This window comes from Malurus melanocephalus, unplaced genomic scaffold (assembly GCF_030028575.1).
Source record: "Malurus melanocephalus ecotype Western Australia unplaced genomic scaffold, MMel_1.1 scaffold_348, whole genome shotgun sequence".
NCBI classification, from domain to species: domain Eukaryota; kingdom Metazoa; phylum Chordata; class Aves; order Passeriformes; family Maluridae; genus Malurus; species Malurus melanocephalus.
The window spans coordinates 421,367-438,042 of NW_026623580.1; the positions used below are offsets into that span (position 1 = coordinate 421,367).

Here is a 16,676-nt window from a genome sequence, read left to right on the forward strand (position 1 = left end):
TGCTCAGCTGTGGAGCTCAAGAGCTCCAAGACCAAGATTCCTTGGAAAGTGAGCCAGTTCCCTCCATCCAGCTCCAGATTCCAGCCTCGCCCCACCCTGCCCAGCTCCTAATGCTTGGAAATACCCAGAGATTACAAATGCTTCACTTGGCATCATGTGCTTCATAATTGAAGAAGCAGAAGTGCTTCTTAAGAAGTACAACTGATGAAATATTAACTTGTGCTTTTTTAATAAAACGAAACAAAAGCATTCTAAATCATAGCAGCTTATAGATCCAAACTGTCCATCGCTGAGGAGCAGAGCGTGATTAATAAGCATGAAAATGGCAAAATATTAAAGCCCTGTAGCAATTCAAATTCACGACCACACCTTCCCACAGCACAAGCCACRTTGCCTGATACTCTATTGATTTGGTCTACTTGGTCATGGGCAAAATATGAATATACTTCCTTGGTAATGCCATATCCCTCTTTTCCAAAGGGGAGGAAAGATACAAAGCCCTTTTGATGAGTGCACAGTAGCTCTTTCCCTAATTAGCAATGTTCTTTTACAGCACTGAGAAATGAGGACCTTTTGTTTACCATTAGTTGAGGTAAGTGTATCTTGCTTTTATTTGGGTTTAAGACTACTTTAAAGGAGTAGCTTTTCAGTTGCAGCATGGTTTGTCAAGATTACAATATTTATGACTGCATAAAATACATAAGTTAAAAAAAAAATGATTTGTAGAGTTTGTTATCAAGAGCTCAGACTTACATCTTTACAGAACTGCAAATACTGGCTTCCTAACTGCTAGYTGATAATTTTGCTGGCAAGAGCATTTTGTTACGCTTTTCTTTAATCGCTACACCCTTTTGCCCAACTGAACTAGCATGAAAGGCAGCTCTAAGTGTGGTTAAACTGTTGTAACAGCATTAGATAAACTGTGCCGATTCTTCATTAAAACACCCTTCGTTTGAAGCTACAACATAAGAGGCGATTCTTTTTGTTCAAAAGGAACTATCCGCATGCTCTGTGCCTGTAACACTTCACATTGATTACAAAAAATTTAACAATGCAATCACTAACATACCCCACTAATGAGAACTTATGAGAAACTGTTCGAAGCAGAACCTCCTGCATCAGTCAACTCTGATCGATAAGAAAGCTATCCATTTTGAAATTTAGATTTAATGCATTTTCAAGAAGCTAATGAGAAAGGAGCAACTTAAAATAAATACCATCATTAAAACTGCAAACTGTTACAATGATATATTATAAACTTGTCCTAAATAAACCTAGTGCTTCAAAAATTTACCAGTGAATTCGTATTACAAAATATGTGAAAATACAATAGAATACCACAAAACAACGTCCTTTTTCGGGGTCAACAATGACGCCAAGATGATTCAATCTTAACTTTTAAAATCGTTAATAGAACATACTGTAATATATAAGTTGCAATTTGGTTGAAATCTAGAGAACATCCCCACCAGAACTCAATCTTCTTCATTCCTCCTCTAAAACTAGTGCCAAACTTCCTGTCAAAGTTGGTATTTTCTTGAAGAGCTTTAAAATTTAGCCATTACTTATTTTCTACAACTACATTTTGGCAGCAACTATTTATTGGTCTGTTATTGCAAAAAGTGCAATTTAACAATAAACCAGTCTGAAGGTCATTCTATGTCTTGAGGATACATACCATATATTTCTTTAAAAATAATCATACTTTTGTAAGCAATACTTTACAGTAGACACCTCAAATCTACCATAGATGTAAAACTTAAAAAGAGAAAAATTTAGTCTCTAAATCTTTATACACATATTTATATTCGAGTTTCTATATATATTATATATATACACAAGCACAAGAGTATATATAAAATATATATAATCAGATTCAAAAAAGAACAAAAACTGGGCACTGTACATAAAATCTTTTTAAAACTCAAACAATAGAAAAACTTTAAACATTAAACAATTTTAATAAAAGTTTCTGTACAATGCTAAGCAGTTTTATTTACATATAGAAAATGTAATAGGAGTAGTGTTTGAAATTACAGAACTCCTCAAAATTTCAATGGCAGGTAATCTGGAAAAAATAACAGCATTCCATTCACAAATATTTTCAAGCAATAAATATGTATTTATAAATAGTGTAAATTTACATCAAGATTAGAAACAAAAATCACAAATCTGAAGTTTATTCCTTAGTCTATGTGCAACCCATTTATCTTTGTGACTTGGCTGTTAATTGTTTTAAATTTTATTTAGGAACCAAAAGTGTAACCGTCATGGTTTCAAAACAAGACAGAAAAACATAAAAGCAGTAAAAAATTTATATCACCTAACTCTTCACATTAAAAAAAAAAAGAAAGAAAAAAGAAAAAAAAAAGTTGCCCAAAGAAAGACTTAAAATTTCTAACTACCTTACAAAGAAATGACCAGCTAAGCTAGTACTTTTTCCAAGGGAAATTCTGAAGGGGGAAAAATGGATGAAACCAACTCATCAGCCCAGAAACAGAGAAATACAAAAGAGGTGGTCTTCAAGTCAGTAGTCTGTATAATGTTGCCAGTTTTGTCAGATATATACAAAACATGGAATTATTTTTTTGAAGTACAGCTGGATGAGCTTTATTTGTTTTGAGTTCTGGAGTAGGAGGCAGTGCTCTCTCCTGTCCAGTTGGTTGACACTCCGCACTTGGAAGGTTGCATAGACACAGCTTTCAGCCAGCAGCCTTACGGGATAGCTACAAAAATCAGTGGTGCAGAACTGGGTCACTTCCTGAATATCAGAAAAGTTTTCATTTAATGTCCATGAAAAAATGTCAAGATGAGGAGGATGGCAATGGAGGAGCCTGAAAGAGAAAACATTAAATTACCTTTTCTACAAGGGTGCAAAACTCTGTGTTTTACCAAGACCTGCACAAACTGTAACCATGAGAGTTTAAAGTCACACACGCTATTCTTTTTACACTTCAGGACTTTTTTCAGTGGATATTGGCTTTTTTTTTCCAACTTACTCAAATACAAGGTGTATTTAATGAACACTCTGCCTTAGGAGTTTTGCCTGTACTGCAGACTGGAATGTGCTGTGGGAATGTCTGTGTTAATATGATGTGAGCAGCCAAAACAATCCCACAATCCCAGGGCAGCGAAGAGCTCCATGTGGCCCCAGTACAGACACATCTTTGTAAGCCCTAAAACAGGGATTCTCAACCTGTTTACCAATGGGGAGATGGACCTTTTGTGGCTCTCCAAAACCCCTGTGGGCTTAATTTTCCCTCTTCCCTTCTACCTGAACAGTAACACTCCCCGCTGAGGTTAAGGCATCTATGGAAAAGGTCTCAGATTCTCTGACATGAGGACAAAGTGCCTCAAGAGGGAAGTGAGGTGTTTTGTTCCTGCCTGCCACCAGGAGAGGAGAACTAGGAGACACCCAACTGTTTCCAATATTGCACTTTGTAGCAGTACTGAGTCTTTGATGGCATTTCCTCCTCTTTTCCTGRTCATCAGTGGAACCCCTTCAAGAAGCTGCTCACAGTCACTTTAAATCACACAGGAGTACCCAGCTGTGGAACTCTTAACACCAGAGCAAACTCATCCCTGTGTTTGCTTGTGGCACTTGACCCAAATGGAATCTCTCTGTTTAAGGCCTATTGCACCTTTGCCAGTCGAAATTATCTTTGTCCTGTGACTTACAACAAACCTTAACTCTCCTCCTTCACCTGAGATATGTCACTTCTAGGCCATGACTCTTCCCAATCAAGTCTGTATCCCCTTAAAAAGCAATGAATGAATGAACCAATGTTGTACAGGAACAATTACCAATGTCCTTCAGGGCCACAGCCTCAGGCTTTGGTGGGGGAAGGAGYAACTCACAGGTTGAGAACCCTTGTTCTAGGGATAGTATCACCATTGTTACCTATATAATGTATAAGCATAGACAACAAAATACCCCTCCCTCCCTCTCATCTCCATACAGAAACATTCTTCCCCATTTCTGCTCAACTGGGTGAAGCATCTGAGAACAGATGTTTATTTATATGATTTTCTGTAACAGATCATCACTTTGAAATGGAAGCATTTCACAGACTATAATGACAGTGATCTCCTAGAAGTGTGAACTGAAGTTCAACCAGCCCAGGCTCTGTAGGACTAATGAAGAGAATTAAATTCAGAGGACATGGTCCAYGCTCTCGTCAGCCTCAAATGCTGAACCTTGAGGCCTTGACTCACAGGGTCACAACTTGGCATGCTACCAACACATGAAATAACTAAACACACATTTTCTGCAGCACCTGGAAATGAATCAAAAGGCACAGCCCTCATTGGGCTGTTGTATTAAATTCAACATGAAATTCCCATAACACTCAGTCCAATGGTTGTCTCCTTCGAAAGAAAGCCAAGGCTTATAGAAATACATCCAGCATCGCTTTCATCGTGGTTACAAAAAAAGCCATCTTTGCCTGGAACAATGAAACCTGGGTGAAATGTTAGGACARTTGTGCTGACACGGTTCAAAGCAGGAGGCTGCCATGTATAGCACAGAGCTATAATGGCAAAGAGGCTTTTTGCTTTAAATTGAAATGCAAAGGAGGCCCCAAGCCAAGAGACAGAACTGTTTGAGAGCATCCACTTRCTAAGCAGAAGGACAGTGCTGATTTGGGAGGGGATGGTGGGGAAGGGGAAGGAAGGTCTGAGTGCACAGGATGCTCTGCTGCTATACTGACTTCATACCACAACCAATGTATTAGAGATGCTCTTGAACCTGGTGCTAGTTTCTCCAAGCTTCACTGTCCTGATTCTTCCCATCTCCATCTGATCCAGTTATGGTCTTCAGGTGATCTCTATTGGATTTTTAAAGCCACAACTTTATGAATTGTAACATCATACTTTTCCTGAAAACTCAGTGGTTATGTTCTGCAGTAAGTTACTGTAGTATTTCACACAATTCTGACTCTTCAGGTTTTGTTCTGCAAATATCACACATAACCCAAACCTCCATTTGAATCAGGAAGTCCACGGTACTCGTACAACGGAGCACCAAGAGAGTCTACAACCGCTTTACAAATTATGTATTTATGCACCCACTTATTAATTTGACTTACTAATGTAAATTGATCATAGACTTGCATCAAGTCCTCCATTTTGTACTGTTCTAGCACCACAAAGTTTTCCAGGTTCGTGCTTATCTTTCGTGCACAGTCTTGGCAATGTACAACGTAGGTCTTTCGAGAATTGCTCTCACTAGTGACAAAAAGCAGATCAAAGACTTCCACCTATTAGACAGGAAACAGAAAGCCAASCGTTACAATTTCATTTTTTAAAAAGTTAAAACCATGAAAACTGTGTTTTCTTCAAGACTTACAATCTTACCCCGTACATGCAAAGAGAAAAAATAGATTTGTTCAGGGAAAATCTACTCTCCTAAGGCTCAGTCAGAGAAGTAAAACAGTGTAAAACCACTAATATTACACTTTGGATGTCTGCATGAACAGCGCCACGGGAAAGCTTTGGGTCAATATTGACAATGCAGGATTCATTTGCTGAACAGGGGTTACTCAGTAAGGTGGGGATTTAAAACAATTATACTTATTTTTCCTTTCTATTGTTTGCAAAAGAAGTTTGTTATTTGTTTTCTTMCTACTGAGCCACATGCTCATCCTGCCCAAAAAGCTCAGTCAGAGGATAACTASAAACTGATTTTCATGGGGTAGGAAAGTGTTGTTTTCTTCATGAACACTATTATCCAATATTTTAAAGCAACTATAAACAAGAAGTAGAATAAAAAAATTCAGCAAAAAGGTATGTCCTACAGAAAAAAAAAAAAGGACTTAAATTCTCTCCCTTGTGGATGTGTTGTTGACTTCTGAAATGAAGACAGATACATCTTTAAAACAAAGCTCTGCAGATCAAATTATATGCAGGAAGGAATAGCAACATTTTATAATAACTGAGAATTGAAAATCGACCTAGTGAAAAACAAAGTTGTGGAAGAACTGTGGGAGAGCCTTCAGCAAAATACAGCCTTTGTCTAGAAAAACATCTGGATGAGCTCCTGGAAGGCAGCACTGCATCACAGAGATGTGCTTACAGCACAGAGCAGATGCTGCAAAGTAAAAGCAAAATTCAACCATCATCAACAACAGAAGACAGGGCAAAATTTAAATAATTATTACAGGAATAGATGAGCCCAACACGTTTTTACTGACCTCACAAATGCTACAGTAATGAGCTGGCTCGTCCTTTGCTCGTCCATGCCAGACAATCTCCTTCCCTGCAGCAATCAAAGCTTCCCTCAGTGTCTGACACTGTTTGAGAGTTCTYAACAGGCAGTACCTGCAAGCAAAATCAGGTGTGTGCTCAGTTAACATTCAACTGTATATAGCAAGACTCAAGTTGGCTTCAATTTCTTCCCAGACCCTGTACTTGGAGCTTGATCTTCCTCTGGGATTTCAAAAACAGCTGCCTAGAAATAATCACTGTACTTAGGGAGAAGACAGACCATGTGCCTATGGACCTCTTTAAGGACTGCCCCTTGCCCTGCAAACAGGCTGTACCTTTCATTTTTGACTGAAACACATAAATGGTCCTTTAAGCACAACAGGACAATGTGTTTTTAAAAGCAATCCATGTATTTGAACCATAAATTTGTCACCAAAGAGTTGGCTTGAACTGCCAAGTTCAACATAGCTGTTTACATTTTGTGTGACTGTAGACTGATCCAAAGAACTGTTTTAACATCCTAAAACCCCTGTTACTTCCTAAACTTTATTATCCCAAGTTTTCTGAAACCCCAGCTTCTGCCAGGARTCACTTCACACACAATGGAAATAGAATCTATAAACATATATCCTCTCCCATGCAAATGGGAAAAGAACAGACAGCATGGTATTAGGAAAAAAAAAAACCACAAAATTAATTCTAGCACTTATTTTATGAATAAAAAACTGTTCAAATGTTAAATTAAAATCCACATTTCCCTGTCATACCCCCTCTAAAGGAAAAAAAATTAAATTATTTTATTGTCACAACTTTATACAGTTTTCTTCCTTACAAGAAAATGTAACTTGTCTTCTACATTTTATGAACTGCATATGTTCTTCAAAAAAGCTGGCAAAATAGGTCTCCAGATTTCTAAATTACAATGTTATTTACAATAATTTTAGCTCTCAGCTATCCTATTTATTTGAGCTGCAGCCTTTGCAGCCTTTAATTTTMTCCTCCACAGGGTGGTTACGTTACATGCTCATTAGATGCAGAAAGAAGATTGAAAAAMATTAAGGGTAAAAACAAACATTGGACAGAAAACAAAGTGCTCAAGAGTTCTATCAAGTGTTTTCAACTTGATCCTTCTCCCATTTTAAAACCCTAAACATGTAATACATACATTCTGTATTTAAGAAAACCACATTTCTTTTATGTGTTTCCAAGCAGTTAACAGAATCTCAGTATTGTGAAGTACTCTACTCTTGTTTTACACTCACAAGTGTTCATCTTCACTAAAAACAATGGCTTCACTAACACCCTCACGTAAGGATAACACAAAACTGAAAGTGTGTTTCTCTGTTAAACATCTTATTTATATATACCAGATTTCAAGAAAATTATGCAGCTCATTAAGCTTAACTCCTTCAGCATTTTTGAAGTCTGATGTGAATGTGAGTTATGTCAGAGCCAACCTCAAGTGATAGATTAAGAATTAATTCACTTGAGCGTTGGGTTATTGTGCTCCTGACGACCTCAGTAGCTTTGGAAAAGCATTCATCTATGCAATACAGCCTAATTTCAAATMATTTTAAAAGCTACCATTATTCTCTTCTGCTGTTACCTGGAAGTCTTTGGGCATCCCAAAGAGCAACTGGAAGCACACCTGCACACCTGCCACCATTGTTCCCCACTCCTGACTTCCAAAGACTTTTCCAAGTGTTATTTTCAAAGAGTTTTCTATTGTTACAGTCCTGCCCAAAATGYAACCACTTAGAACACTGCTCCAACGTCTGCCAAATTTGCAAACAAAGCAGGAAACAATAGCTTGAAGGTGAAYTCCCCCTCCTTGGATAAAATTCAGGTCCTAGTAATGGTACTTGAAAACCTAAGCCTTAACTATTTCATGTGTTTAAGGGTGGGAGAAAGGATACAAACTATCACTGTGAAAATGCACCACAACTTCCTAAAGCTTGGGAAGCCAAAAGAAAGCCAAAAAAGTGCCCAATGAGCTTGAACTTGAATGTGCAAGTTCAATGGGGGCAGCTTTAAGTATTGCAGGCCAGTTTTTATTTTGTACAGCGAGAATTCAGTTGGAAGAAAATCTAGACCATCTTGCTCTCAAATTCTCTGCAGGTATGGCATAAAGATATGAGTAAATCACGTCCAGTCTAATTCAAATATTTAATAGAAGAGGGTTGAAAAATGGACATAATCCTGATTTGTTCTACAAGGGCAGTGCAAAACCCATTTGAGTATTTAGATATTCAGTAAAACTCCTCAAAAGTGTGGAGACCATCTCAATGGCACTGCAGAACCGAACTCTTTGTACCTTCCAGTAATAYATCTCCACTAATACTGAAAAGTATTTTACCTAACTTGAGGATTTTGTGCAAAATAATTTCTCCCATGTCATGTTCTTTTACATTTCTGAAACTATTTTTGTAACAGAACTCAATTCTTCAGTTACTTCRGAATTAATTTTTTAAGCCTTTACTACATTTTCTCTACCTCTAAAATTCTTCTCTTCCTCACATGCATTTGTAAAAGTCCTGGCTTCCATCTAAGGGGTTTGCAGTTAATTTTTCTATTCTTGAGGGCTGTCCTCCCTCAGCCAAGTTTTAACTGGTTTTTTTTTTGCTGTGCTCCTGCTCACGATCCTACTGTTAAAATAAAATCTTTAAAAAACACCTCATGAGAAAGTTTCAGGTTTTGTACTTTGACTTTTATCTAGCAAGACAGCACTGCACATTRACTAAAAATATGAGGCATCAGATTTCTTCCAAAAGCAAAGTTTCCTTCTATTACATTTTCCCTTCTGCTACTCCATTTCTTTTCATCACTAATCTGGTTCCCAATATTTGTTACCTATGCTCAAATTCTAGTTTATTGCCTCTGCAGTGGTTACTCTTATATAACCCACTGAGAAATGTTTGTATTTATCTTTCAAATTGAGTTAGAAGCTACTTTTTATCATTTTCCAAGAGCTAATCTTTTATACTATGCTGACACCTAAGAAGCCCCAGAAACAGAAGTCAAAACTCCCAAAACACTTTATGTATCTTTGACGTGCAATTTTAGATAGACCTGTGCTTGCCAAAACGATGACAGCTGTGTCACTTATTTTCACTTCCTTCTAATGACAAATGAAGCCAGGTATCCAAAATGAAATTCAACCAGCTCTATCAAAAATGACTAATTTTGCAAGTATTTTATTACACATGCACACACTCACATACATGTAATACACAAATGTCTCTCTTTTGTACACAGAAAATCCAGGTTTCGTGGATAAGTGACCTGCCAGCCAATTTTTCCTGCAGACAAAAGCAGTCCATAGGAAAATTATGCAACTGCTTTCCTATCTTAAAGAAATTCATGAAGGTTTCTGCATTTCCAGTATGTTTACAAAGCCAAGGTCAGACACCAGGCTGTGGTGATACTGATTTCTAGGAACTGCTATTGCACAGCTACAGGAGTGACCACAACAAAAAGTTATCCCAGGCTGCTGCTACTGGACACTCCAAAGCAGAGCTGATCATCCCCTCTTTTTGCCCTTTGCATATACAGCAGGCACATGAGATCTGGCTGACAACTAATTTGGATGGGGTTCATCCTCTGCTTCATCTGAGTAAACTGGGAATGGTTTCATTAGACTGGAAAATGCAACTGCTTACATGACCAAACTTTCTACCTGATCTTTAGCAGCTCTGTTTATTTGTAATGTAAACCTAAAATTTAGGTCCTTTGCTAGAAGCTCAGTTGCTGTCAGGCAGCAAGATAATAGCAAAGTACCATTTTGTGTTCTGTGTTTCTTCATGGCATTTTAAGCGGTTCTCTTGGAGAAGGATGCTGTGCTCAGTCRTGTTTTTCTCCTTTAAAATCCAAACCATAGCAAATGCAAAATACAAGTGGCCAAAATATTAAAATCATATTTTGTCAAGAACATTCCAGAACTGCCTTGAGCTTCACAATAGATGTCTGCTGGGGTTTATATATATTTTATATAAATAAAGACAAAAGTAAAGCCTGTGGATTTGGTATTTTAAGTGGACTTTTTGGCTTCCTCCCTCCCACACTCTCCTGCATTTTCCTGTTTCTCATTTCTAACTATTCTGTCTCTCTTCTCCCTTTTGTGGCAGCTGGCATCAGGAATATGACCACTAATTGTTTAATTGAAGGGGCAGGACTGCCAGGCCTTCAGCAAATACTTTCTTTATCCTAAGCCTCAGTTCCCAGATTTTAAGAAGCACTCACACACAACTGCTACCCTATAATCAAGCTTTAGAGTGACTAWAAACCTCCCTGTTGTCAATTTCCAACATTCTCAGCTCTTACAAATTTAACATTTCCCCAATGCCACCATTCTGCAACAGATGTTCAAGCCTAAATTAAATTCCTACTGTAAAAAGGTGTCACACTCAGATGTCACCAATAAATTCTACTGGGGGAAGAAAGACACTCTTTTTCTTTGCCCTTTTTCTCACACGTTAATTCACCTTTTTTTTAAAACCCCATTTCAAGGCAAATAATAAAAGCATTAAATGCTTGTTGATCCAGTATGTTGGTAGGACTAGGAAGGGTTCAGAAGTGCTTTTGTAGAGTCAGGCAAAGCAGAGAGTGCTGCTACCAGAGGATTCTCATGATGAGTAATATGCTTTGGAATTCATTCCCCCACTTTAAGACAAACCTATGTTATRTGCTGAAACGTTCATTAATTTCTCAACCTCAGTATGGTGCTGTAATGTGATTTACATTTGCTTGAAGTTGCACCCTTTAAAGMAAATCACTACAGATGCTTGAAGCCTGGAATATTCCTGCATTTTGGAATATGCGTATGAGAAATGTCACTAAACTCAATTATCATTTTACATATCAATCAATTCATTGTTCAGAGGAGCAAATGGAAGTAGGCTCTCAAATTCCTACTTGCCTGTATTTAAAAGATTCATACTGAATCTCCAAATGACAGCATGAGAACACTAACTACAGGTTCTAGAAATGTAACATTAAGTTTAACTATGCTGTGAAAGTGACTAAATATTCTAATTCTAATATGTAGGTTGATGACCTAATTTTCTTATTTCTGATGGTATGTGCTCTGAACAGCTGCTGTGATCAAAGCCAACTTTTTCTGTAAATTGCTGAATTAAGTCTATGGCACATTTAACTAAAAAGTTACTTAGATGATTCTAAAGCTATGCCAAAATAACATTACATAAAACATAATAAAATGAAGGTGTGTTTGGAAAACAGAATCTGAAGTAATTTTGCTTTGGTTCCCAGGAACGGAAAAGTTTTGCAAATAAATCAAATAAATGGTTTGTGTGTGGAGAGGAAAAGAGTACGGTAAATTTTCAAATAAACAAAACTTACTTTATCATTTCAAAAAGCTTTGGATCTGAGACCTTGATATTCCGAGCCATATTCCATGAAAGGTGAACCATGGGTACTATGGACTTCACGCTCTGCAGCTTATTCCACTCGTACCGTTCCACTGCCAACTTGTACTGACAGGCTGCACAAACACACAGGTACAGAAGTGATTAATCTGGTTAAGGAACAATTATCAGCCAAAGATCATTTGGTTACAATAATAATAATAGTAATTCACATCTTTTACAGCTAAGCTTCCTCCACAATGAACTATTCATTCTAACTGCATTTCCATTCTTTAAGATGTCTTTTAAAAGTTGTATTTATGATGCTGAAAGAACACACAATACCACAGCAGCAACAAATACCTGTGAAAACAAGTTACTGACAAGTGCTCAATTTCTTTGCTGGGCATGAAGCRGTATTTCAAAAATGGTTAATTAGTAAATTTTCTCAGATGAAAAAAAAATCCAGATTTGAAATGTCTGCATCTCACTCTATTCACAACTTAACAYGATTTAACATTGCTATGGTATATAATCTCTTCTTGAGAGAAGTGACTCAGATTTTTTCATTAAGCAGCCTACTCACTCCACCCTCCTTTTAAAAATGTTTCACAAAATTTACTGTGACTGAACATGAGAGGTCTATCAGTCAATCACACAATCCTAGAGATACATTCTTTACTGCACCATATAAAGACATGCTTTAAACTACTTAGGGTAACAGAAGTTTTTGCAAGTACATTCTCTTCAAATGCTTGACAGACTCTTGTTTTAGCTACGGAATTTCCTTCCACATTCACAGATAAAAATCATTCCATCAACCATCACAGATAAAAAGCCAAGACCATGGTTCAAAATTAAAGACTTCTAGAGCAGTAGGTCTGAGAAGCCTAATATTCCTTTATGAATAAATTTTACAGCTGTTTGCATTTCCTGATGTTCTCACCAAAGAGCTGTTAGATACCCACTGTCTCACCAAAATTAAAGGACTAGTCCTCAAATTTCTATGAAAGCCATAGTGAAGCTTCCTGGGTAGAACAAATTTTGGGAGAAAAAGTTAAGAAATGGCCTAAGAAAACAGTGTATGAACTAATAGACTAAYAGAAATATTTTATTTTTACAAGCCCATTCAGAACATGAATGCCAAGACTGCATTCTTGCTGCTTTCTCTTCCTCTTAMAATGGAATTATTTAAAGCTTCAACACGTCGTATTTTAAAAATACAGCCTACTGTGGTTTTTTCATCCAGTAAAGCAAGGCAAATTAGTAAAAACTGGCAGGTTCTGTGCCATATGCAGTGGAGTGTTACCCAATTGCATAGCTGAGCACAGGCACTGCTCACACATACCTGTGAGAGGGCCAACATTCCACGCRATGTTGTTGCACCAACCGATAGCCTGAACCCAATGAACAGTGCCAGCATTTATCCACACCAAATCCCCTGGTCTTTGTATAAATCTATAAACTGGGACATTGGCTTCATACAAATCTTCCAAGTTTGGCCACCAAGATCCCATTAAGAAATTCATATTGTTCCTGAAACAGAGGAAAAATAAAGTCTTCAGCATTTACCAATGGACATATTAATAGCAGATACTTMAATGCAATCACCTGTAAAAAATGACCATCACTATAAATGTTTTCACAAATGAGTGACCCACAGAGAGAAGTCAAAAGAAAGTGTCATGTATGAAATTCCCAATCATAATTCCACACTTCATATCTTGCAATGCATTAGAACACCCACCCATCCACCAGCTGCCCATGGGAAGTCAGTTTACAGTTTCCAGTTAAGTTATATTTTCTTTTAAGTTTCCCAGTATTTTATTGATGCTGAGGCAGACAAAACCTTGGTCAGATTTAGTGCAACACTTGTGCCCAATGCTGCTTTTTTCACTGACTGATCTTCTGTACAGACCACACCAGTTCCCAAGGATGTTTTCTGTTGTGAACAGGTACCCACACTGTCTTTGTATGCATGTGAAGATTGTCCACAGTACAAGCAACTTCGTGGCAATATTTCAGCTGTGATCTGTGCTCTCAGCCAAGAAATGCTCCAGAGGAGCATGGAAAAACACCTCCATACAGATTTCCCAACTATGAACTCTTCCACTATGGTTATGGCAAAATCCCCCCTCTCTCCCATCCTTATCCCAGTATTATATAGCTTTTATACTGCACTAYGAGAGATTGTTTGCAATGCACAATTTCCAAAGACAGTGAAGTGCCTCTGTAGAGTAACTGTAGAGTAACTGTAGACATTCTGTGAGGTTACCAAGCTCTCAATTTCTCTGTTACCCTCAGAAGCACAGTGACATGCAAGTAAAAAGGCCTGTTGTGCCAGAGACATTGCAATTCCATCAGTGGAAATTACATTTCTGAGATGGCTTATCTTTGCAAGGGTGGATGAAATAAGAATAGCTGTCAGAAGACAGGCAGAAAATACAGAGACASTGAGATGAAATTTGCAGAGCTCTGGAAAAGTTCTGAAGTCAAGAGCTTAATCCAGTTTCAAAGAAAAACTTTCTCCCACAAAATCAACCTCAGAGGCTCCTGCTTGAATAGTGGAATGATTAGGGGACACCACTGATGCTCCCACTATTTTTGTGTGTGTGTACATGTACAAACATGTATTGTTCTGTTTGTTTTTAAAGTCACCACTCTACACAAGGGCCAACATAGAAATCCTGATCTCAGAGCTGGCTGAGTAGTTCCCCAAAGCTCAGGGTACCTCAGCTTTACCAGGGAGTTACAAATATGTMTATCTAAGCAAAGCCTGCCATGATGCCTCCTGGGATCTGAGCAAATTAAGCTTTCACTCTAAATGCAACAAGAAAACATGTCAAAATACCAATGACTATATTTGTTTCTGACAAGAGAATTCTGCTTTTTTTTTTTTGTCACAGGCAATCAATCCAAGTTTCTGTATATTGCACAAGTGTGGTATTTTCTATGAACTCAAGATTTTGCATTTTAACCTACTTGAAAAGACTTTTCTGACTACATGGAAAACCCATAAAATAATGTCGTCCCCTAGAGCACCCTCAGTAATCTCCCCATCTCAGCTCTGAGAAAGGCACAAAAAATTGATAAAAGACAAAAACAGCACATCCAGCTTACTTTTCACAGAAGTCATTCATGACACCCCAATAGCTTTCAGGGACAACAAACCATTCACAGTCACCTGGACCAATATTTATATTTACTGAACAAAAGTTGTTATTTTCTTGATGACCTGAAATTTAAGAGAAAAGAAAACACACTTTATGTAGGGCTTTTCTAATCAAACAACACCATGAAAATGCCAAATACAATTACTAAAAAAATACCACAGTTTAAGTATTTTTATATATTTTTTATGACACCATCATACACTATTAAGGTGCTTCATACAGTTAAGCTACCAGTGATATGAAAATTCTGCTTTTGTTAGCTTGTGGAAAGCAAGAAGTTCGAACTACCAATCTTGTGAATCTGACCAATATTTCAGCAGTTCCCTTCCTGAAGAAATAAATACTTCAAAAGCTCAGATCTTGTGTTGCGTGGTATCTCCTGACAGTCCTGGTCAGGTGCAAARCCACATGACTTCAGGCACCAAACTGACAAGGAGTAGGAAAATCTTTCAGAAAGAGCTTTCAAAATCCACGTAGAAACACCCTGTATTTTATCTTCTTTTGACAGCTGGAAAACTGAGCCATAATCCATAATGGAACTTTCTGAATTTGTACTTCACACCCTGAAATTTAGTCCAGATTTCTCCAGTCCCAGTCCATGACCCCAACACAGCACGATTCATCATGGAGAGCCGAGTGCTATTCTCAGACAGTAAAGAATCTGAAAAAGTCAAAGTTACTGATTYCTACGATTGCAGAAGACCCACTCGGGAAGCCTCTAAAAACTTCCAAGGTATGCAAAATACAAATACTGTCCGTTTTTATAAACTCAACCTTCTTTTTCTCCTCAAAGAATCCCATATTGCATGCAAGAGGTCAGCAGGGCAATTCCCTAGCACTGCAGAAATCCAGAAATTTCCACTATGAGCACTTGGTACATGCAGAGTTCAGATAAGGAAGAAATAAAAAACACGGAATATGCAGATTGATCATGTTTAGGCATGCTGTAAGAGACAGGAAATCTGTAGTGTAGTTAAATCCAACACCACAGAGCAGAACCTTTACATTTTTTTCATGCACATTATACTCACCTGGTGTCCTGCTTCCTGGAACCTTCATGTAGAGCTGCACTGTGTTCATGCCCAGGATGGTATGACCAACATGGCTTAGAAGATTTCCTGCTGATACCACACGTACAAAAGCAGGAAGTTTTGTCAGTTCATGGAGTTGCAACTTCCACCTGCAGCAAAATAGCAAATTGACAAACTGTGAATCCCTGAAACTCTCCAAAGAGTTTGGGAAATATAAACATTTTCAAAAAAATGTTAGCATAGGTTATCTGTGTTCCTCTTGCCATTTGAAAATATTTCCAAATACAATCACAAATCCGACGTAATTTTTGTATGGGGAAACATAATTTTGTAGCCAAAGCTGAAACCCCAGATCAGAAGATCTGGCACCTATCCAGGATCCTACAAGAACTATTTCAAGTATCAAAATTCAATCCTCTATGAGCCTCAGGTTAGTTATGCTTAGGTTCATTTGAAGTCTCTCTCTCAACGGCTTGTCCAGAAAAATAGTTTATTAGCAGCTACTTTGTGTCCACAGATAGAATTTCCTTTACGAAAAAAAGGCATCAATATCTAAAATTTTGTAACAGCCTCTGATCACATCCACAGATGAACACATCGATCTTCCAATGACTGCCACAAAAGATGTCATCAACTTAGTGGTCCTTACTGCCCAAACACCACAAAGTTAATTTCTTATGACTGAAGTAGACCAGAATTTTTGTAAGGCAGCTGGTGGGACTGACAGTCTAGACATGCTGATCTTTGATGTAAACATGTATTAACTAAAGATTGAACCAAATAATTATTACTGGACAATAAAAACATGCTTTYAGAGTATTTCTAATATTTTCTAAGCTGCCTTCATCTACTCACAGAGGATATATAGTTTAAATAATACTCAATTTTTTTTGAGACTCTTGAGG

General features: G+C 37.6%; 1 protein-coding gene across 8 annotated transcripts in view; it reads right to left on the reverse strand.

Moving 5' to 3' along the window:
- Positions 1-244: 244 nt before the first annotated feature.
- The window catches only part of KDM6A (lysine demethylase 6A), a 150,981-nt gene continuing 134,549 nt past the window's right edge, over positions 245-16,676 (reverse strand). For 4 of the 8 annotated variants that reach the window (XM_057378215.1, XM_057378219.1, XM_057378220.1 and 1 more), the window contains 7 exons: positions 15,772-15,920; positions 14,688-14,802; positions 12,916-13,103; positions 11,563-11,704; positions 6,192-6,318; positions 5,088-5,258; positions 246-2,834 (listed from right to left, as the gene is read on the reverse strand). In XM_057378215.1, coding sequence (XP_057234198.1) covers positions 2,805-2,834; positions 5,088-5,258; positions 6,192-6,318; positions 11,563-11,704; positions 12,916-13,103; positions 14,688-14,802; positions 15,772-15,920 — 922 coding nt within the window. In that variant the 3' untranslated portion in view covers positions 246-2,804. The other 4 variants (XM_057378217.1, XM_057378218.1, XM_057378214.1 and 1 more) reach the window with 3 other exon arrangements.